At 49.1% G+C, this 23,321-nt stretch overlaps 1 protein-coding gene and 1 long non-coding RNA gene across 6 annotated transcripts in view; one reads left to right on the plus strand and one right to left on the minus strand.

Moving 5' to 3' along the window:
- MLLT1 (MLLT1 super elongation complex subunit) overlaps nucleotides 1–13,442 on the minus strand; it is a 58,974-nt gene extending 45,532 nt beyond the window's left edge. For all 5 annotated transcript variants that reach the window (XM_044998975.1, XM_044998973.1, XM_044998974.1 and 2 more), the window contains exons 1-2: nucleotides 13,373–13,442; nucleotides 8,251–8,431 (exon numbers count right to left, since the gene is read on the minus strand). In XM_044998975.1, coding sequence (XP_044854910.1) covers nucleotides 8,251–8,431; nucleotides 13,373–13,384 — 193 coding nt within the window. In that variant the 5' untranslated portion in view covers nucleotides 13,385–13,442. The remainder of the gene's footprint in view (nucleotides 1–8,250; nucleotides 8,432–13,372) is intronic.
- A 3,074-nt stretch (nucleotides 13,443–16,516) lies between these two features.
- LOC123356035 overlaps nucleotides 16,517–23,321 on the plus strand; it is a 35,020-nt gene continuing 28,215 nt past the window's right edge. The window contains exons 1-2 of the long non-coding RNA XR_006575277.1: nucleotides 16,517–16,590; nucleotides 20,428–20,474. This is a non-coding gene — a long non-coding RNA (uncharacterized LOC123356035). The remainder of the gene's footprint in view (nucleotides 16,591–20,427; nucleotides 20,475–23,321) is intronic.

Here is a 23,321-nt window from a genome sequence, read left to right on the forward strand (position 1 = left end):
GATGGACCTTGTTCTTCCTTGTTTGTCCATCATGATTCTGATTGATTTGCCCTTGATGAGGGACAGGAACTGAAGGCAGGCATTCCTGACTGCCCTGAGTTTTAATAAGTTGATATGAAGACCAGTTTCCTCAGGTGACCATCTGCCCTGAGTTGTGAATGCGTTGAGGTATGCTTCCCACAATAACAGTGATGCATCTGTTGTCACTGTTATTGTTGGAGCTGGGTGGATAAATGGACGCCTGTGTAGACATTGAATTGATCTGTCAACCAACCCAGGGAGTTCTTCATCTAGAGGGGAACGGTAACCTGTTTGTCCAAGTCATCTCTGGTTGAGGAATAGGTCCCCCTAAACCAGCCCTGAAAATAGCAGAGGCATAATCTTGCATGCTGCATCACAAAGGTGCAAGCTGCCATATGACCCAGGAGTAGCAAACAGTTCCTTAATGTAGAATGGGGGATTCCTTGAATTGTCCCAACCAGATTTGACAAAGTTATGAATCTGTCTGTGGGAAGGAAGGCCTGGCTATCAATGAATCCAAATATGCACCCTATGAGCTGTATTCTCTGTACAGGGGCTAAGTTGGATTTTTTTTACATTTAACTGGAGATCCAACTCCTGGAAGAGGGAGAGAGCCATCTGAGTGGAAGTGAAGGGATTTGTTCAGTTGTCTTAGATCTACATCAGCCTCCACCCTCCATCCTTCTTTGGCACAAGAAAATACTTTGATTAAACCCCTTTCCACCTGTGAGGGGATGGGACCCATTCACTGGCTTCTAAACAAAGGAGGGAGAATACTTCTTGACTCAATATAGTCTCATGAAAGGGGTCCCTGAGGAGAAACATGAAGGAGATGGTGTAGCACCATGTTATAACTACTATGACCAACTTGTCTGTTGTACTATGCTGCCAGGCCTGCTGGAAATAGGAAAGGCAGCCTCCAGAAGTGGGGAGGTAGGCAAAAGGTTGCAGCTTGCAAACTAGACGTGAGGGAAGAGTTGAGCTCTCAAATCAACCTGTGAAAATTGCTGTTTCAATGATAATTAGGTAGTAGCTGAAGGATGATGGGAAGCTCTTTTCCTCTGGAATCTCTTTTCCTAGTGTGTTTGGTGGTTCTGTAAAAACCAGAGAACTGTACTGGGTGCAATCTCTGGGCAGTTTGAGATCTACAAATAAGGCAACATTTAGCAGGACAGTGTATACTGAAAGACCTCAATGTGGCCCTGGAGTCCTTCAGGGTGTCCAGGGACACGTCCATAGTTCCTGAAAAGAGTTTCTGACCATCAAACAGGAGGACCTCAACTATATTCTGAACCTCTCTCAGAAATCCTGGCAACTGGAACCACAATGCCCTGCACATAACAACTGTTGTGGAGATGCATCTAGCAGCAGCGTCTCCAGCATCCAAAGATGCTTGGAGAGAGGTTCTGACTAATAACAGAACCTCCTTAAGACAGCCTAGAAGCATTCTCTATGCTCCTCTGGAAGGTGCTCAATAAAGGATGCAAACTTGTTGCAATTCACGTACCTGGCCATGATCACCTGATAGTTTTCGATTAAAAACTGGAGAGTTGCAGATGAGTAGGCCTTCTGTTCAAAAAAGGACATTTTCTGGTCCTTGTCATAAGGAGCAGACCTAGAGTAATGCTGTCTACCCTTCTCATTTATGGCATTCAGAAGCAGGGAATTAGGTGGGGACGGGAAAACAAAAATTCTGAGTCTCGAGGGCGGGAGGATATATGTTATCACCCATTTACAAGTTGCCAAAATGGTGGCAGGAGTTTTCCACATGGTCTCCGTTGTATCCAAGAGAACTTGTGCTCGTGTAGAGTGTGCTGACTCCATCATCAGGCCAGGGGTACACTGGATTGTGTGTAGCATGCGTGGATGCATCCCGAGACCCCTTTGGAGATTCACTGGGAGGAGAGCGCTTGGCCCTTGGATCGGTCACAATGGCCACAAATAGTTTTGGCAATGTGCAAAAGGAGCAAGTCCTGTGGAGGCAGAATGCCAGTGCATAGCAGATATCAAGGGAATGCAGGACCCTGTTTATGTAGGAGGCGTGTGGTTTGGGGAAGAAAACAGGTAGGAGGGTGCACCAATGTAGGTGGAACTCTGACACTACTTTTGGGAGGAATTTTAGGTGTAGTCGTAAGGACACTTTGTCCTTGTGGAATACAGTGTAAGGGCGGGGCGGGGTCTGCCATCCTAGCCACCAGTTCACTGTAACATTAGCTGAGGTAATGGCTACCAAGAATATCACCTTCTGGGAGAGGGAGCACGTTGCCAGCAGCTCAAAGGGTAGCTTCATTAGGGTGGAGAGAACAAGGTTAAGGTCCCATGTGGGTGGTGGGTTTGACTACTGGCGGGAAGGTATTAAGTAAACCCTTCATGAAACTGATGGTGGTCGGGTGTGTAAACAGAGCGGTGCCACCCATGGGAGGAAAAAAGGCACTGAGCACTGCCGATGTTTTGAGATTGAGAAGGTCGAGGACAATAGGTATAGATATTGCACTCAGTGGTGGTGAGCCCATGATGTGAAGCATCTCTATTCAGCTCAGTAGCAGGCCCTGATGGATGCCCTCCTGCTATGATTTAAAAAAAAATGTGTTGCACTGGGCTGGATCATGCCCTATCTACCCTCGAACCTCATCCAAACACCAACCCGTGAGGTGAAGAGAGCCCAGACTGAGGTGCCAGATCCGGCCCCAATCTTGTGCAAGGAGATCCAGAAGTGCTCAGAGGCAGAGTGGTGTGTGGGTGGAGAGTATTAGGAGGTCCATGCATCAGAATTGACAGGGCCAGAATAGGGCTATGAGTACCATTGTTACCCGGTCTTTAGGGTTCTCGTGTATCACTTGTGGGAGATGGGGGGGAAGGCATAGCAGGGGTCACCTGTCCAGGGGAGGAGGATAGTGTCACCCTGCGAGTCCTCTCCTATTACTCCCCTAGAACAATAAAGGGGAGCTTTTGGTTCTCCTAAGTGGCAAAGAGGTCCCACTGAAGGGTGCTCCATTTGTTGATGAGGTACCAGAGTGTGGCGTTGTGCAACTCCCACTTGTGGCTGAGGTAGAGAATCCTGCTGAGCGTGTGGCCTAGTGAATTCTGGATGCCTGGGATGTACATGGCTTGGAGCCTCATATGGTGCTTGATGCACCAGTTCCAAAAGGTGAACAGAGTTGGAACAGAGGGAGGGAGCCTTGGCACTGCCCTACTTGTTGATGTACACAACTGCTGCACTGTTGTCGGAGAGCAACTGAATGTGGTGGAACCAGATGAGGAAGAAATGCCTGGCATGCAAAACAGACCGCCCACAGTTCTAGTATGTTTATATGCATCCTGGCTTCCTGTAGTATCCACATTCCCTGGGCTGCATGATGGTTTAAATGGGCTCCCCAACCCACAAGAGAGGCGTCTGTTGTGATGGTGGCCTGTGGGGTGGGAGGGATGAAGAGGGTGCTGACAGTGACCTTGGAAGAATCGGTCCACCATGTGACAGAGGTCAGCACAATCTGGGGAACAATATAGTCCATAGATGGAGAGGAGCCACATCTGGAGGCAACACATGTGCAGACACGTGTGGTGTCACATAGGTGCAGGCTGCCACATATCCACGGAGAGAGAGACACCATCAGACTGTGGTGCGTGACCTGAAGTGCAGGCCCATGATAACGGTCGTCAGTGTTGTGATTCAGTCCACTGGAAGAAAGGCCGTGATGGAGTTGAGCCATGCTCCAATAAAGTGGATTGTCTGTGTGGATATCAACAATGACTTTTCCTCATTGACGCAAATATCTAGAGACTCCAGGAGAGCACAAAGGGCAAGGATGTCAGAGGTGAGTTCCCCATCAGCATAGCATGACAAGGAGCCAGTCATCTAGGTAGGGGCATACGGTGGTGCATTTGTGCTGCTGCCACAGGGAAGAACTTTGTGAAGACTCACAAAGCCGTCACTATGCCGAAAAGACCCGGAATTGGTAGTGGTTGTGTCCTACCCCAAAACAGAGAAATTTGCAGTGTGCTGGGTGAACAGCCACATGGAATTAGGCATCCTTCATGTTGAGAGCCACAGGGGAAGAGACGGGATAATCAATGCCAACGTCACAATACGGAATTTGGACTTTCTGATAAAAGTGTTCGGCACCCGAAGATCAAGAATGGGGCGGCACCCTCTGCCCTTCTTCCGGATGAGGCAGTATGGTGAGTAAAAACCTTGTCCCATGTAGTGAGGTGAGATGTTCTATGACTCCCTGGAGTAGGGAAATGAGCTGATGCAGGGCAGGGAATGAGAAATTCTATGGAGCATCCATGGTGGATGATCTCCAGTACCTATATGTCCATGTTGATCTTGCCCCAATTGGAGGCAAACAGAGCAAGACGATACCCAAAGACAACATGGGGCACCACAGGTGGTGTCAGGGGAGGTTCTCAGGTGTCGATTAGCATGTCAAAACTGAGCTTTTGACTGCTGGTGGGAGAAGGTCGAGGAGGTGGTTGTGGCAGAGGCAGTTGTGGAAGAGATGGGGAAGCGAGGTTCTTGAGAGTGGTGCTGCCTATGTGGGGCCTCCTGCGGACGCTAGTAGTGGGATGAGTAGGAAGTGTGGGGGCAAGCACAGAACTGCTGCCTCTGTTGTCTGCATCATGGCGCCAGAATATACCGTACATACACACTGAGAGGTGGTGACGTGGCCCTGGAATCCTTCAACGAATGAAGGGATTCATCCATTTTGTCGTGTAACTATCTTTTCTCATCAAAGGGGAGGTCCTCGACTGTATTTTGGACCTCCCTGGGCAAGCCTGATGACTGGACCCACTAATGTCATTGCATGACAACCCCAGTTGTGAGAGTGAGGGGACTTATCAGCCGCATCCACAGCCGCCTATAGGCCAACCTTGGTCACTAGGCACCCCTTGTCTACCCGCGACTGAAACTGCCGCTATTGGTCTGGTGGCAGTTTGACCCGGAACTCTACTAGCCTCATGTAGTTATTAAAATTGTACAAGGCTAGCAGAGCCTGATAGTTCACAATCCAGAATTGTAGTGCTGCTGAAGAATACACTTCTCTCTCCAGCAGGTTCATGTGGTTTGCTGCGTGGTCTAGAGGGGTCAACTTCTGTGGATGCTGACATGCATGCTCTGCTGCTGTGTGGACGACGAGAGCTGGGGGGTGGATGGGAAAAAAGAAAATCCCTTAGCAGGTCCAAAAACCTCCTCTCTGCCTGCTTCGGTGTGGGGACACAGGAGGCAGGGGTCTGCCACACTGCCCACACTGGTTGAAGGATGGCCTCATCAATAGGTAGTGCCATGCTAGAGGGTCCCTGAGGTTGGAGAATGTCCAGGAGCTGAATCTGTTGGTTCTGAATCTCCTCCAAGGGAATCCCCAGATCTGCTGCTACCCTGATATCCCGATATTGCCAGTGGTTGTCTGGCAGAGAAAGCGAGAGGAAAATAAGCGCCTCATCCAGGGAAGAGCAAGCAGCAGTTGGGATCGGCGGAGCAGATGGTTCCAGCTCAACATCTGCCTCTTCCTCAGAGATCAACAGTCCTGGTGGAGGAGCAGGGGAGGCACAATAGGATACCTGGGAGGGTGCGTGCTGTTGGCAGTAGGGGTGCGAGGGTGCCCAGTATGGCCAAGGGGAAAGGTCCTGCAGATGCGGTAGGTAATGGCACCAGACCCTTGCTGCTGCATTGTATGCTGGTGAGGATACAAGTCTGAAGTGCTGCGCGACCTCAGGGAGAACGAGGGTTCTGGCTCCAAAAACTCCTCTGACTCCAAGGATAGTTCTGACAGTGGGCGAACCACTGAGACAGGAGGGCCGCAGTGTGGGGTCTGTCTGGCAACAGCAAAAGAGGTTAGTCTTCTAGAGTGGGACATCTTAGGCAAGCGAGGGTCCAGAAAGAGGAAATGGCGGGTATGGGAGCATCAGCTCTGCTGCTGACAAGAGAGGCTCCAAGCAGCCAGGAGTCCTTGCAGTGCCCGTGGAGATACCAGAGGGCCCTGGTGGCATCTGCAGGGCCAGCTTCTCCAGGAGCCACGGGGACAATGGCAGGATAGGAGGTGCGCATGCCAGTGGGCACTCCGGACACACAGGTACCAGGGTCACCACTGAATCCTGTTTGCACAGAGCTTTACCCTCCATCCAGAGAAGCCTGTGTGCTGGTCCAGCCAGATTTGTGCGCGACATCTCATCCAACCGGCCCAGCTCAGGTAGGAAAAGCTGTGCGTGGGAACACTCTGCAGCAAAGATCTGCTCTTGTGCCCATGAGAGAGTCCTATGTTGGAGCTTGTCTGTCTTCGATATCGCTGGACCTAGGGCTTGCAAGGTGTTCGTAAGGGCACTCACCGCTGGTGACAGCCACTGTACAGGGGGTCCAATGGTCCCATATCCGAGTGTGCATGTGGTCGTACAGCCTACTCTATTAGGAACTTATGAAGGTAGAGCTCCTGAGCTTCCCAGGTTTGAGGCAGGAAGAACTTAAAAATGGAGCAGCAAGCCACAATGTGAGCCTCGCCAAGGCAACAAAGGCATCTCTGGTGCTTGTCGCTCACAGAGATTGAGCGAGGGCAAGAAAGACAGTTTTTAAAACCCAGAATCCGAGGCATAGTCCTAGGAGGGGGAGGACACTCCCCCAAATAGTGGAAAAACCATCACTAACTAAATTATCTACTCTAAAACTACAATCTACAACTATATACAACTATCTACAACAAATGGACAGAAGTAACTCTTTTTGCAAAAACTAAGAGCACAAAGGAACAGGGGTTCCGACTCAGGCCATGCAGCAGTAAGAGGGAACTGGAGAGAGGTCAACCCACACAACCTATTCTACCCTCAGCTGCCAAGCAGGGGGGGAAACACTACGCACGTGGGGGTCACAGGACACTGCTACCAAACACTTCCAAACTCAGGCACATGCCACACGTGCACCCACATGTGGAATACATATAGAGACCATCACTCAAAGAATTTTAAATTATTAGCTTTATTAGGAAATGGCAATTTTCTCAAACCTAACACCACTTCCACTTCCAAACTCTTACTCTATAGTAAGGTTGCCAATAGATGTAACCCAACAATTCCCTGCATTCCCAACAATAAAAAAGCCAGTTTGAAATAAGGGTCAATTGACTTTATTTTAAACTCTGGTTTCACATTAAAATCCTACCGTGAAATGATTTCAGATTTTTAGACTATTTGGCAGGCAGCCTTTTTTATTTTACTAAACTGTTTCTACAATATTTTAAAGTTGTTAAAATAACCTGTTAGCAGTGCAGTCCAGACCTTGCCAGCAATCTCATGCTCCAGGTTAGGGAAAGAGTCATTTGCAACAACCCTTCAGGCCAATCTAGGAATCAGGGCTTCGGAGCGGAGCCCGAGCGCAGAGCAGCTCCGGAGCAGTGGAGCTGCAGGTTTTTTCCTGGAGCTGGAGCAGAGCCAGAGCACAGCTCCAGAGTCCTGCTAGGAATAGCATAGATGCACTGCAAAATCCCTCTATTCCAACCCCTCTTTGGTGAAAAGCAGGTTGGCATGACAGTGAACCTTAAGGTAAGTGTGAATCAAGAAGGGGAAAACAAACTACCATTTTTAGTGCTGGGTGACACTGTAATCTGGTTAAGAAAGATGTATAGTCATCATAAAGATGCTTGTTATAAGGTAATTATGCTGGCTGACAAGGATCCCAGCACAGCAAACTGCAACTTTTATTCAAGTCTTTCTATAAATTTGTTTCTAGTTCAGCAGTCCAGTTTCCTACCATACATCAATTTTATTGCCACCAACTTGTGACAGACATAATCATTATATGTTTTACCTGCACAGGTTTAAGACAGAACAATAACCTTTCAAGTTGTTTTTCACAGGATGAGAGTCTCACAAATAACCATGAAAAGTATATACCCTTAAGACAGCTGCATAACCACCAGTGGCACTTCCCATCATGTAACATGATAGTCATTTGTCCCCATTCTCTTGGCATTAAGTGCTCTGAAAACACACATATACTAATGCTTCAGTAACAAAAAAAAGAGGGAGGAAGCATTTCACCTTTGACCCTTTCGTTAGAGGAAAGGTCACATTCTCTCTAATCTTCCTCAAACAAAAGTGGCAAAGCTCAAGACTCAAGTGTATGCAATGTGTGTTCTGTTTCTCCTTAATGTTCCACAGAAACAACAGTGCAATGCCAGATCCAGACTGCATGACTATTCCCCAGAGAAAGGAGACTGCATGATGGTTAACATGCACACTCACCACGTTTGGGTTTAGGGAAGCTCTCATGTAGCCGAAAGACCACCTTCTCCACAAAGTGCTGGATGTCGCATTGTTCTGGGCCACGGACAAATACCATCCAGTCATGAGTAAACCCTTCAGTGGTGGGCTTTTTCCGGAGTTGGGCTCGGTGCCCCAGCTCCAGCTTCACTTGCACCGTGCACTAGAAAGGGAGAGAGATGTGGGACACTGGTCAATACAGGCCAGATGCCACTGTATTACAAAGCTTTGAGATCTACAGACAGAAGGTACTAATTATCAGAAGAACAAGAGGAAAATTAAGTGTATCACAATGAAATTAAGTTGCCACAGAAGATCATGGTGATTCTTTAAAACTAAATTGTGGTCAGTAAGAAAAATGACCGTGAAAATGGTTTCTAACATCATAAATCTATTGTGTGCACCTGAGTCACACCTAACTCTGCAGAGTCAATACAGCTATAGAAGACAGATACATCAACTAAGCTGTAAGCTAAGTTCTGACTCCACAATCTTTATCATTCAGGAAGACAGAGGCAGAACAACTGGACTCTCAGATCCCAATAGTTTACAGCATTTGCAGTTAGTAAAATAATCTTGAAAAGAATATTAGGCATTTGCTCACTGGGTTAGAATATTATGAAAGCCCACAAAAATTTTTTACAGTAATGCTTTTTGACAGCACTTGAGTTAGTAAAGTTCCAGGACACAAGTATCATGTATTTTCATAGGAACTAGACTTTAGTAGCATTATAAGTTTCATACATTAGTTGATTTACATGTCCTACACGTACATGGACTTATGCAGTCAATACACTATTGTGTTTGCTAGCAGAAGAATCGTGTAATGTACCAAAAAACGTAACCATAATGTTCTGTGTATTTACCAAATAATTTATGTAACCTCTTTCAAAGAAAGGATCACAAGACTCTAAGGGCAGGGACTGTGTTTTTGCATGTATTTGTAAAACACCCAGCACTATGGGGACCTAGTCCCCATTAAAGTTTCTGAAGTCTAGTCTAAATATTAAACAGATAACACTAGAAAAAATGTGTATAGTGACCCATACAAGTAGAAAAAAAGCCCACTACATAGAGAAAAAAAACCAGCTGAAATTAAATTAAGATGCATAGATTACTGCAGACCAGTTATATCTCGGAGACAGTGGAAGGAGGTAGGTTGATGAAGGAGAGGGAAGGTAAGTGTTAATTACACAAAAACTAAAGCACACCAAAAGGGTTCATGAGAGATTTGAAGAGCCAGAGAATCACCGGAGAACATGTGCATGTACGTACTACTCTAGTTTGAAGTATGCGCCCTATACAAACTAATGTAATTGCCAAGACCATCTGATCATTTTATTAAATTTAGTGTAAGATTAACCAAGAAGTTCAAACCCACATGAAGGTTGGCAGTGCTTGGTTCTGATCCCCACTCAACTAAGATTTAGGAGGAATAAGGGATTTGATTTCACTTATAAATTGTGTGTGTAACCTAGTCAAGTCTCAGATGGGCATTTTTAAGGAGAACGTTATTATTTGTATTACAGCTGCATGCAGGGGCCCCAAATGAGATCAGGGTATTTTCTCCATATGTGAAATGGTGATCTCAGAGTATGACAATAGTGATTTAGAGTGTTCAAACTTGACACATTTTGAAGGGGCTTGGTTTTCAGAAGGTGTTTCATCAGAAATTGCTGATAATCTAGACCAGGGGTGGCCAAACTGTGGCTCACGATCCACATGCAGCATTTTTATCGTTAAAGTGCGGCTCACAGAGCCCCCATGCTCCTGCCCATTCTCCACCTACCAGACTTGTGGGGAGGGGCACCTCGGGACCTCTTCCTTGCAGTGGAGTGGCGGGGCTAGAGCTTCTGCGCCCCAGCTCTCGAACTTCTGAATATTGTCATATGCAGCTCAGTGGGTCAGTAAGCTTCACCACCCCTGATCTAGACCCTTTAAGGAGTCTTAATTAGAGCAGCCAAAAATCAGAGTGTTTTCTGAAATCTTGGCCTAAGCTACTTGCTGAAGATCACACAGGAAATCTATAGCAGAGCCAGGAATTTAACTCTGATCTCCTGAGTCCCAGTCTAGTAGCTCAACCACAAAAGCAACCTTCAAAATTGTTTCTCTAAGGCAAAAAGATTTTTAAATTTTTCTTCCAAGCTATCATCTGCACCATCAAATACTTTCAGAGATCAGCAGTTCATGCAACAACCATAAAACCCAGGAACCAGCTCTTCTAATTAGCTGCTTAATCCATTCTACCAATGTCTGTCTCTCGAGTCGCCTTCCTCTTAAAGTTATCTTACTCGGTCATTTTCTTCTTCAGCACGTTAGGACCTGTTATTTCCATGGGCTGCACCTCAGTATTAAAGACGAAGGTGCTCTGTTGTCTGATATTTCTGTTTCCTAACAAATGCTTCCCTTTCTTTAGGCTTAAAAATCATGAAGGTCCAAGGAAAATGGCAAACAGAGTTTTAATCAACACACAGGAACCTAGTACATGGTGATGCACCGTTGTGTAGATAGTCTACCTAAATTCTGACGTCCATGGGGGAAACCTCTTGAAAGCAAGTTTATCTGGGATATTTCCCGTGATGTTCAAACAGGAATTCCTTTCAGCAGATTCATTTTATTCTGTAGCTTCAACTACACCTTAAATTTTGCTACTTCATTCAACACACACTACTTTTCAGAGAAGTATAAATGGCTATCAACCCTATGGAGGTTCCTCAGTTTCAGTGAGGAAGAAGTCCCATGCAGTTCTCAGCTAAAACTACATGGATGAGGGGAAAATTAAATATAGAAAAGAACGGCTTCAAGCGAGAATTATTCTCAACATTCTCTTCAGGTCCAGTTAATAGCTGAAAGGAAAACCAAATAAAACCTCCCTTCCTAAAATATTTGAATTTGCCCCATTTGAAATTATGGAGGAAGAGATTCCTCTCATGCCCCCAGGGAACAAAAAGCCCTGTTCAACTGGTGATGGGGGGGATGAATATATGCTACAATATTTTACTGAAAGTCTTCAACCCCCCCCTCTAGTTTTCTTTTTATGTACCAATTGTTTTCAAGTCATCAACTCTACCTATTCTCGCTTCCTTATGGATTATCAATCAAGCACTAACTGAGCCTCCCGTATGACTTCATAAGCCTGTATTTGTGCAGATATGTTACACTCCAGTCAAAAGACATACACGGACACACAGAAAAAGATTAGGGAAAAATGATGATCTGAAATAAAAAAGATGACTTGAAATAAACTTCTAGCCCTGATCTCCCATTTGGCCAAGCAGGGTATAATACTTGTTCTGAGAATGCAGGGCCTCCCCCCATGTCCAGGGCCAGCAATAGCCATGTTGATAACACTATCTCTTCTCCCTCTCCCCCCACAAATGTCTGACAAGGGGCAATAGCACTACTGCTGACATGACTTCCCCTCAAGCAGGCCTGAGTGAAGGAGAGTCGCAGGACAATAACCTTAATGCTGACACTGATCCTCCTCCAAACTAATGCCTAGAGAAGGCAATGCAGTCGCTCTGCTCATTCATCCTGGGAGGGGGCAGTATACAGAGCCCTGCTACTGATATTGTCCTTCTTTCCTCATGTCTGAGTGAGGGAGCAACAGGCCTGCTGCTATCCATCATACCCCCCCTTCCCATGTCTGGGTAGGTTGTGAGCTGGCTACAAGCCAACTGTATCATCCCCCCCCATGTCTCTGAGGGGGCAGAGGGGCAAAAGCCCCACTGCTTCCCCTTTCCCCAGTTATGCCTGAGAGAGCAGGGGAAGGCAATAGCCCCGCACTGTTGCCCCTGCCCCACCCACTACGCCTCTGAAGGGATGGGAGGAGACAATAACCCAGCTGGCCTTTTTTGTCCCCTTATGCCTTTGAAGAGGGGAGGAACAGCCCCTGTGCGTGCTCCCCCTTATGCTTCTGTGGAGGCAGGAGGTAAACAGTCCCACTGCTGCGCCCCCACCCCCATTATAACTCTGAGGGGATGGGAGGGCTCCTGCCACTAGGCGGGGGGGGGCACAAGAACACTGCTGTCGCTCCTGCCCCCCCATTATGCCACTGGGTAGGAGAAGGGGGTAGCAATAGCCCTGCTACCACTCATCCCATTACTCCTCTGGAGCAGGCAACAGCCCTACTGCCACTGCTCCTCCCTCCCATTATGGCTCTGAGGGGACCAGTCGGGGGCAGAACAGCCCTGCTGCCGCCCTTCTCTTTATGCCTCTGAGGGGGCAACCAGAGCTTAATTTGTAATGAAAGAGGTGCCAGGCCTCAAGCCGTATTTTTACATTCATAACTGATGCAGCAAGCCCAGAGGTGCCGGGGCTTTGAACTGCCAAGCCGAAAAGTGCCAGGGTTTAGCCCTAGCAAGCCCTAGAACAAATTAAGCACTGGATGAGAGGGGTAAGAACCCCACTGCTGCCCCTCCCCCCTTTATGATTCTGAAGGGGGGGGCAACAACGCTGCTGCTGCTGCTGCCCCTCCCCCTAAATACAACTCTGACGGGATGGGGGAGGCAATAGCCCCGCTCCTGCCCCTCCCCCCAATTATGACTCTGAGGGGAGGGGGGGCAACAGCCCCGCTCCTGCCCCTCCCCCCCATTATGACTCTGAGGGGAGGGGGGGGCAACAGCCCCGCTCCTGCCCCTCCCCCTCAATTATGACTCTGAGGGGTGGGGGGGCAACAGCCCCGCTCCTGCCCCTCCCCCCCAATTATGACTCTGAGGGGAGGGGGGGGCAACAGCCCCGCTCCTGCCCCTCCCCCCATTATGACTCTGAGGGGAGGGGGGCAACAGCCCCGCTCCTGCCCCTCCCCCCCATTATGACTCTGAGGGGAGGGGGGGCAACAGCCCCGCTCCTGCCCCTCCCCCCCAATTATGACTCTGAGGGGAGGGGGGGCAATAGCCCCGCTCCTGCCCCTCCCCCCCAATTATGACTCTGAGGGGAGGGGGGGCAACAGCCCCGCTCCTGCCCCTCCCCCCCATTATGACTCTGAGGGGAGGGGTTCCACAGCCCGGCTGCTGCCCCTCCCCCCCATGCCGCTGAGGGGGCGAGGGGCCTCTCGCCCCTTCACTCTCCCCGTGTCTGGGACGCCGGACTTCCTCCTCCTCACCTGATTGTCCATGGCTGGGCCCGCTGCTTCCCCCCGCTCGGTCCCGGCCCCTCACGGCCCCGCCGCGGCCCCTCGCCTCATTGTGTGTCACTCACAGGCAGAGTCCCTGCCTCTCCCCCCCCTCCAGCCCGCCCCACGGAACCGGAAACAGACGCGCCCGGACGGGCAGCCTCCGCCGCCAATGGGCGCTCAGCTCGCCTCCAGGAGGCGGCGCTTCCGTCGGGAATCGCCAGCCCCCCTCTGCCGCCCGCTGACTGGCCGGCGCTGCGGCCAATAGGAGGCGGGTGGGGGCGTGGCCAGCCGGCGCATTGCCGGGGTCAGGCAGCAGGAGGCGGCGGGCGGGCGGCAGCGTGGAGCTGAGGGGGCTGGGCCCGTTGTCGGGGCGCTAGGCGGGAGGGCGGCCGCTCTCGTGGGGCCTGGGGCAGAGGGAGTCACTCCCCGGGGGCGGGCCCTGTGCTCCCACCCGCGGCTCCCAGCGCCCCACAGGTGCTGGCACTGGGGGGGCTGGTGCTCCCCGGGGGGAGCCCTGTGCTCCCACCCGCGGCTCCCATCGCCCCACAGGTGCTGGCACTGGGGGGGTTGGTGCTTCCCGGGGGGAGCCCTGTGCTCCCACCCGCGGCTCCCATCGCCCCACAGGTGCTGGCACTGGGGGGGTTGGTGCTTCCCGGGGGGAACCCGGTGCTCCCACCCGCGGCTCCCGTCACCCCACAGGTGCTGGCACTGGGGGGGCTGGTGCTCCCCGGGGGGAGCCCGGTGCTCCCACCCGCGGCTCCCGTCACCCCACAGGTGCTGGCACTGGGGGGGCTGGTGCTTCCCGGGGGGAACCCGGTGCTCCCACCCGCGGCTCCCGTCACCCCACAGGTGCTGGCACTGGGGGGGGGCTGGTGCTCCCCGGGGGGAGCCCTGTGTTCCTACCCGCGGCTCCCGTCACCCCACAGGTGCTGGCACTGGGGGGGCTGGTGCTTCCCGGGGGGAACCCTGTGCTCCCACCCGCGGCTCCCGTCACCCCACAGGTGCTGGCACTGGGGGGGCTGGTGCTTCCCAGGGGGAACCCGGTGCTCCCACCCGTGGCTTCCGTCACCCCACAGGTGCTGGCACTGGGGGGGCTGGTGCTCCCCGGGGGGAGCCCTGTGTTCCCACCCGCGGCTCCCATCACCCCACAGGTGCTGGCACTGGGGGGGCTGATGGTTCCCGGGGGGAACCCGGTGCTCCCACCCGCGGCTCCCGTCACCCCACAGGTGCTGGCACTGGGGGGGCTGGTGCTCCCCGGGGGGAGCCCTGTGCTCCCACCCGCGGCTCCCGTCACCCCACAGGTGCTGGCACTGGGGGGGCTGGTGCTTCCCGGGGGGAGCCCTGTGCTCCCACCCGCGGCTCCCGTCACCCCACAGGTGCTGGCACTGGGGGGGCTGGTGCTTCCCGGGGGGAACCCGGTGCTCCCACCCGCGGCTCCTGTCACCCCACAGGTGCTGGCACTGGGGGGGGGCTGGTGCTCCCCGGGGGGAGCCCTGTGTTCCCACCCGCGGCTCCCGTCACCCCACAGGTGCTGGCACTGGGGGGGCTGGTGCTTCCCGGGGGGAACCCGGTGCTCCCACCCGCGGCTCCCGTCACCCCACAGGTGCTGGCACTGGGGGGGCTGGTGCTTCCCGGGGGGAACCCTGTGCTCCCACCCGCGGCTCCCGTCACCCCACAGGTGCTGGCACTGGGGGGGCTGGTGCTTCCCGGGGGGAACCCGGTGCTCCCACCCGTGGCTTCCGTCACCCCACAGGTGCTGGCACTGGGGGGGCTGGTGCTCCCCGGGGGGAGCCCTGTGCTCCCACCCGCGGCTCCCGTCACCCCACAGGTGCTGGCACTAGGGGGGGGGCTGGTGCTCCCTGGGGGGAGCCCTGTGTTCCCACCCGCGGCTCCCGTCACCCCACAGGTGCTGGCACTGGGGGGGCTGATGCTTCCCGGGGGGAACCCGGTGCTCCCACCCGCGGCTCCCGTCACCCCACAGGTGCTGGCACTGGGGGGGCTGGTGCTCCCCGGGGGGAGCCCTGTGCTCCCACCCGCGGCTCCCGTCACCCCACAGGTGCTGGCACTGGGGGGGCTGGTGCTTCCCGGGGGGAACCCGGTGCTCCCACCCGTGGCTTCCGTCACCCCACAGGTGCTGGCACTGGGGGGGCTGGTGCTCCCCGGGGGGAGCCCTGTGCTCCCACCCGCGGCTCCCGTCACCCCACAGGTGCTGGCACTGGGGGGGGGGCTGGTGCTCCCCGGGGGAAGCCCTGTGTTCCCACCCGCGGCTCCCGTCACCCCACAGGTGCTGGCACTGGGGGGGCTGATGCTTCCCGGGGGGAACCCGGTGCTCCCACCCGCGGCTCCCGTCACCCCACAGGTGCTGGCACTGGGGGGGCTGGTGCTCCCCGGGGGGAGCCCGGTGCTCCCACCCGCGGCTCCCGTCACCCCACAGGTGCTGGCACTGGGGGGGCTGGTGCTTCCCGGGGGGAACCCGGTGCTCCCACCCGCGGCTCCCGTCACCCCACAGGTGCTGGCACTGGGGGGGCTGGTGCTTCCCGGGGGGAACCCGGTGCTCCCACCCGCGGCTCCCATTGCCCCACAGGTGCTGGCACTGGGGGGGGCTGGTGCAGCCCTTGGCTTGAAGTGGTTTCCATCATCTGTAGGGTGGACAGTTTGATTTAATGGCTCTCAGCACCCCCCCCCCCACTATGCCCATTGTCACCCCCCCGCCTGCGCCAGCTCTGCAGGGTCCCTGGTCCCATCCCACCAGGGCAAGAGCAACAGCTCCCAAAATGGATCACCCCAGTTCAGCCAGCTGGCGGCAGAGCCTCTCCAGAACACAGGGCACCAGAAACAGCACCGCTCCCTACGTGCCCCAGGCGCTGGTCTCAGCATGGAGTGTGTCATCTTGAGCTAAACTGCCCTTCATCTTCCATGGGGACGCATGAGTCCAGTAGGGGACAGGGCAATGTGCTGCTGATTAGCGTGCACGAGAAACATGGCACAGAAAAGTTGGTTGCACTTTTCAGTTGCACATCAAGAAGCCTTGGCAAGGCAACATCATATGAAGTGACTCCTGCAAATGAGCCACAGGCCCAGCTGTGCTAGATGCAGCAGTTACTAGCCACCAGCCCAGCTGTGGTTGAGGCTCCTGAAAGGAACTGTTGTCTGTGGCAGGCAATTCACTGAGAAAAGCTCCTCAGATGTGGCTCTCAGCGCAGCTGGTGAGTTTGAGTGTCATGTTTACAACCAAAAAAACAAAAGTTTTTAATTTTTTTAAGCCTTGAAGACAAGTTATTTTCCTCAGTTGTGTAAGGCTCCAAATAAGCCCCTGACTATCATCACATTTTGAAAGTTTGTTGAAGTCTGTAGGGGAACATACAAAAATACATGTCATCCATTAACATAGTATGTGTAGCCAACTCATAGGGAACAGGCAGGGATGAAAATATGGGTAAGTTAGTGACATCTGAAAAAAATTAACCAAAATTCTAAATTATTCTAGACACAGAAACAGTTTCATTAGCCTGATGTCAGATGTTTGCAGAGCAAAATGGACTAGAAGTATTTAATTTCAGTTGTCAAAGTAACAGTAATGACTCCATCACTGTCCCCTGGTTTGAATTTCACTGCTAGCTGCTACTCTTAGTTTTCCATGTACCCCTCTTCTAGGAACTGGGTCTGAAGACTGTCTCTCTGTTCTTCTCCATAGAGTTGCTTTTTATGGGAGGTTTCATTGATAGCTTTGATTGTGAACATCACTTCCATGCAGATAACTCCCAGCTCTACACTTCTCTTTTTCCTCTAGCCCCGTGTCCTGACTGTTAGTTCCTAGTGTCATCATAAGGGCCTTAGTATCTACATGCTGCAAGGACTGAAGTCCGTTTTGGAGAAGAGTCTTCTTTTTCCCTTGTCTCAGGCTCCACTATTGATCTCTTAAACTTTGCTCCCAAAACAAGTCATTTGTGTCATTCTTCCTCTGGAACTGTTCATCCTACATCTTCCTTCTCTGTAAATTGTCAACTTCTCAGTTTATCTGTATGTGAATATTATCAGGATACTTCTTTTCTTTGAGCCTGCTCCCGTCAAAAATATTTTAATTCCTTAATCTTTCTTTATCTCAAATATTGCCATTCTTTCTTTAACACTTTTCCTAAATTACCACCCTCTAAACTCCAGGGAGTCCACAATGCAATGGCCAGACTATTCTCTCACTTCAGAATGTGGGAGGGATTGTATCTTTCCTGTCTTTGATCACCTGCATTGGCTTTGAATACGAGTTTCCTTTCTGGCTTTCAGTTGTTCCTGGACTCAGTGCTCACTACAACTCAGCCATTTTCTCTTCTGACCTTTTGCCCGGGACCTCTCTGGCTCTCATTTTATTAAAGACCTCTCTGTACTCTGCCCCAGGCCATTTTGAATTTTAAAAAAAACATAGATCAAGGACTCAGTACAGAGCCAATCTAGCTAGCACAGTTAAAACTATTGCCATCTGAAATGACTGGAGAATGAGGAAGATTTTAGCAGAGAAAATGTATGTAGCATGTACAACATGAACATTCCCACATCTGAAGTGAGGTCTAAGGAGGTAATAAATTAATGAGTGGGGTGGTTCTCAACAAATTTTGGATTTTTGACATTACTCCGATGCTCTGCTCCCATACTAGTCAGAAATATATGCTTCAAAGCCAGGTCTGGGGGTAATAAATTGCATCCGGTCTTCTCCCTGGTAAAGTTTGTGTGCAAAATGATGGTGTTTTGAATAAATTCATACCAGAACATGAAAGCTAATGTTAGAGAGATGCACAGGTTGGGTTATAATAGTCAACTTTTGAGAGAGAAAATTTCTTCTTAAAGTATGGTTCCAATCTATGTCGAAATGGCACTGTGTTACTCTATAGATCTTGTACTTCTGATTCGTATTTGTGGCTTTAGTGATTAAAATAAGGTTTTATTGATTTTTACTCCAGATGGCTCTACACGATCAGTGTAGCTAGGATCTTGTATTCTTTTAACATGGAGTGGCTAACGTGTATTAACTCGCCAATTAAAATCCTTGTGTATTTAAAACAAGTTGTAGTTTTAATATGTCTTAGCTGGTCAAGGTAAACTCTAGGCTCCTGAAGATATCTCTCCACTGCTACAATGATCAGCACCCCCACAATGCACACTTGAAGATCCAAGGGTCCTACTCATGCCTGTCACAACATGTTGTATACCTCATCCAGTGCACTAAAAGCCCTGATAGCAACTGTCTGGGTGAAACCAGACAATCACTTCGCTCTAGAATGAACTCGCATAGGAAAATGATAAAAGACAAAAACTGCATCACCTGTGGGTGAACACTTTTCACAAAGCGATCACTCAATCAGTCCTCATCCTCAAAGGAAACTTGCACCACACTCTCAAAAGATGAACCTGTGAGCTAAAATTAATGACTTTGCTAGACACTAAAAATTATGAACTGAATGAAGAATCTGAATTTATGGCTTTTTACAACAATCTATAACCCACTCCAAACCCTGCTCCCACCAGCTGCTTTTCCCTTCCTTCCTTTCCTCCCTGTGACTGGAGGGGTATTAATGGGCCACTTCACCTTGAATGGTCCCTTGAAATATATGATAACTACTTATGCTAAACAATCTTCTCTACCTTGTATTTAGCTGTGACACTCTGAAGCCTGGTCTGCACTACAGAGTTAGGTCGACATAAGGCAGCTTACATTGACCTAACTCTGTGTCTACACTAAAATGTAGCTCCACTGATGTAACTTGCCCACTACGCCAACTCAATAACTCCACCTCTGCAAGAGGCATAGCACTTAGGTTGATGTAGTTAGGTCGATGCAGGGTCAGTGTAGACACTGCATTGCTTACATCAACTGTTGCTGCCTTTCAGAAGCTGCCCCACACTGACAGTTAAATTGGTGCAAGCGCCCCTGGTGAGGACATGCACCGCCGACACAAGGAGCGTAGTGTGGACATGCAAAAGCAATGTAATTACTGTGGTTGCTGTATGTCAACATAACTTTAGGTCGACTTAATTTTGTTGTGTAGACCTCCCCTAAGATAGTTCCCTAGCCTGAAGAAGAGCTCCATGTAAGCTTGAAAACTTGTCTCTCTCACCACCAACAGTTGGTCCAATAAAAGATATTACCTCACCCACCTTGTCTCTCTTGTCTACACTAGGCATTTAAAACCAGTTGGCTAACTTGTGTTAGTTGACACATTAAAATACACCTTTTTTCCTCAGGTAGGTATGGCTACTTTCTTGTGAACTGACTTTCTTGTGATCTGGAGTCACAGAACCCCATGAAGCCAGAGGCCGCATAACTTTTCAGAGTAGAACTACATTTCAAGGGAAACCTTTAAAAATGCCCTTTGGGGAAATTTTGTGGTGCATTTAGAATTGCATTCTACATCATTGAACAAGGGAAGTGGGCAGAACAACTTGCTACACAAATTCAAATTAATTACACTTCCTAGAATCTTTGTAGATTGGAAAATGCATGAGTATTTTGATAAGATAGTGCTAAGAAAGGTATGAGAGACCCTTCTCACCTAGGTCCTGATCCAACTCCCACTGAAATTAATTTGACAGTCTTTCCCTTAACTTCCAGGGGACTTGGTTCAGGCCCTTTCGGAGGAGCGTAAGAGAGGAAAGGATCCTTGCCAAGACCAACCAATCCTTAATGTGGGATCAAGTCCAAAAACGGCATGCTGAGGAAGGAAAATACACGTCATTGTAGGATAGCTAGAATGATCTGACATCAAGTAATGGTCAGATAATGCTCCTGCCATGGGAATGACAAAATGGACCAGAGGGCAGGAAAAGACAAAAATCATAGCTGAGTATGAAAGAAAAGGAACTACCGATCCTCATTATTTACCTATAGTCTCTAAACTATTCCCAGGATGACAGTGGGAACACAACATCTTCCCTGCAGCTGTTTGTTTAAAGGAGCACTGTCAACGTGTTTTGGTTCCAAAATATACCTGCAAAAATCGAACATTACTCCTTCAGTGTAACTAATGTGCATAATCTCCCCTCTCCCTCAACAGAAGCTGCAGAGCGTGAGGTTTGCCATGTTTCTCCTGCAACACGTGGGGTAAGTTTACACTACAGTCAGAAGTGCGACTACAGCTTGCCATACTTGTACTAGCTTTAATCTAGCTAGCATTGCTAAACTAGCATGAAGATGCAACAGCTCAGGCTTCAGCATGGGCTGTACAAGCCTATCCAGGACCCTGGGTACTTATTTGCATTGCTAGGCTGCAAACGGTGTAACCACGTCTTCACTGCTATTTTTAGCTGTTCTAGCTAGATGAAAGCTAGCATGAGTATGCCTACTCAAGCCAATCACACCTTCAGTTGTAATGTAGATATACCCATGGTTACAGCAGCACAATGATTTGTCACAAGGGACACGAGTACATTGCAGAAGTGGGAGAGAATGGAAAATATGGAGAAAATTATGGGGATTTTGCAGAGATTTTCCTCAGTTTTTGCTGACATTTCTCCTGATTAGGAGGAATTATCTACCTTTCTGAGGTACATTCACCCTTATGTTGTAGTCTAATGGTAAAGCATGTAGCTAAGACTAGTAGAGAATCTATCAATCTATCTGTTTTAAGGTTCTGCACATCTACCTACCACTGTAGTTTATGAGCACCTCCCACATAAAATAGATTGGCAATAGCAAAATCCAGTGTGGCCTTCTTGGAGTCTCTGGCACACCAGTTATGGATTATAGAAATCTTTCTGCGTGGGGAGGGAAGGGTGGAGATTTCTGGTGGGGGAAGTGGAGTGGCTGATGTTGTAAATACCATTCTGGTTATGATAGAAAAACTTTATAAAAAAGGAAGGTTGTCCAGCATTTCCTTCAGGTGGTCAGACTCTGTTTTAATCTGCTCTCCTCTGGAAGTTCATTCCATAGCTGGATTCCCTCAACCAAGAATACTTTGTAGAGTTAGGTGGGAAACAATTTTCCATCTTGTGAGAGTTTTCAAGATTTTGAAATGTTTCCTGTCCCAAAATAGGACAAAATGTCCGAATCTCAAAAATATTAATGAACCAATAATCTGAAAAATGTTGGAACCAATCAATCAAAACATTTCTTTTGGTAAATTTTTGAAACATTTTATTTGTACCTTTTAAAATATAAATTAATTAAGATTTCAAAACAAAAAGTAATTTGAAATAAAAAAATGATTTCCCCTCCCCCTAAAATGTCAGAATGTGATGTTTCAACAAGCTTGACTTTTTTTTTTCTTCAAAAACTGTTCAATTTGAGAGATTCATCAAAACTGACCCCTTCTCTTAAACAGTTTTGGTTCCAACAAGTCGACATTTTCTGATATAAAACCATTTCACCAGGACATTCCTGACCAGCTCAAGTCCTCAGTGTTTCGTTCTGCATTGTCTCAGAGAAGCATAACTGCCTTGATGATTCATAGATTGAAATGTGGTCTCTAATGAAGCTTGAACCTGATCCATTAATTGTTTTGGAGATTAGGATTTAAACTGGCAGCAGCAGAAGGAGCCAGTGGTAGGACTGGAGCACAGTGGTAGGACTGTGGCTTACTGTATTCAGCCTAAGCCACAAAGGAGGTGGGCAACTGCATTTGTATCAGCTGTAGTCTTTGCAGAGGTTTCACAGTCAGCTTGAGATACACCACTGTTCATTTATGAAGAGCAAGAGAATACTTCATTTTGTTGAAACTGTAGGGGAGTTTAGGAGGTTGAAAGCAGTTACCCAAATTAGAATTTGGCCAGGACAATATGATTAACCCCCGTTACTCTTGTGAAAAATATCTGAGGATGTTAAATGACCACAAAGGAAGCTATCCTTTGAATGCATCTTCATTATTTCATTACAAAAAGAAAGCAGGTTTCTAAATGATTGTATGCTGCAGTTATGGCCACATGAATGAACTGACAACATATCTATCTATCTATCTTAGAGTTTTATACTGCCTCCTATCATCATAGTATCTGAGCACCTTCCATGTAAAATCAATAGCAATAGAAAAGTCCCTAGTGGACTTCATGGACTCTGTAGCTCCTCCTGCCTTTTTGAGGTAAAAACACTGCTTGAAGTGGTTTGTGATTGGTGCTTTTGTTTTATTTTGTTTTGTTTTTTTTGTTTGGTTGTTATAGGGTTTTTCTGGGGAGGGGGCGTTGTGGGACATCAGCATTATGAGTGACAGTTTTGCTATGATGGAAATGTGTTTTTCAAGACAAAGGTTTTATGGCATTTCTTAACAGTGGTTAACCACCATATTCGCTTGATTTCTGGAAGTTTGTTCCACAGCCTCATCCCCTTGACTGTCCCCTGCTCTCACGTACTTCGTCCTTGGGTCTGTGATCCCCATTGTCCCAGGAGAGTGTAACTGTCTCAGTAGTCCAAAGATCAAAATTCGATCTATAATGTGCTTGATCCAGGAATCATGTGGAATATTAGGACCAAGGCCTTGAACTGGCATCAGTTGAATTGATATCTTAATGCTGGAACTTTCCACTGTGGCCATACTGTAGATAGAGGCAGGTACACCAAATGTACTATAGAATGTGTCTGTTGGCTCACTGTATAATATACATCACTTATAAATTAGTATCACAAACTAAGTAGGTGTGTATGGCAAAGGGACAAATTCTACCCTCAGTTAAAGGGTTGTAAATCTGGACTAATTCCAGGTTTATCACAGAATTGCATGGTGGAAGAGGGCAGAATGTAGCCCAACATTTATACTAAATTGAGCTTTCAGAATGTGTTTGTTATTCATGGTTGTTCTTATTGCAAAACTTGCTCTACCACTTACATGTAATGACATCTGAAACCCATAACAAATCTACATAATATGCGAACTCATTACATGTTCATAATATAGAGCAATGTGAACTCTTAGGCCTTGTCTAGACTGCAGAGATCAATTGACTTGTTCTTCATCCAGTA

Source organism: Mauremys mutica, chromosome 24 (assembly GCF_020497125.1).
Source record: "Mauremys mutica isolate MM-2020 ecotype Southern chromosome 24, ASM2049712v1, whole genome shotgun sequence".
NCBI classification, from domain to species: domain Eukaryota; kingdom Metazoa; phylum Chordata; order Testudines; family Geoemydidae; genus Mauremys; species Mauremys mutica.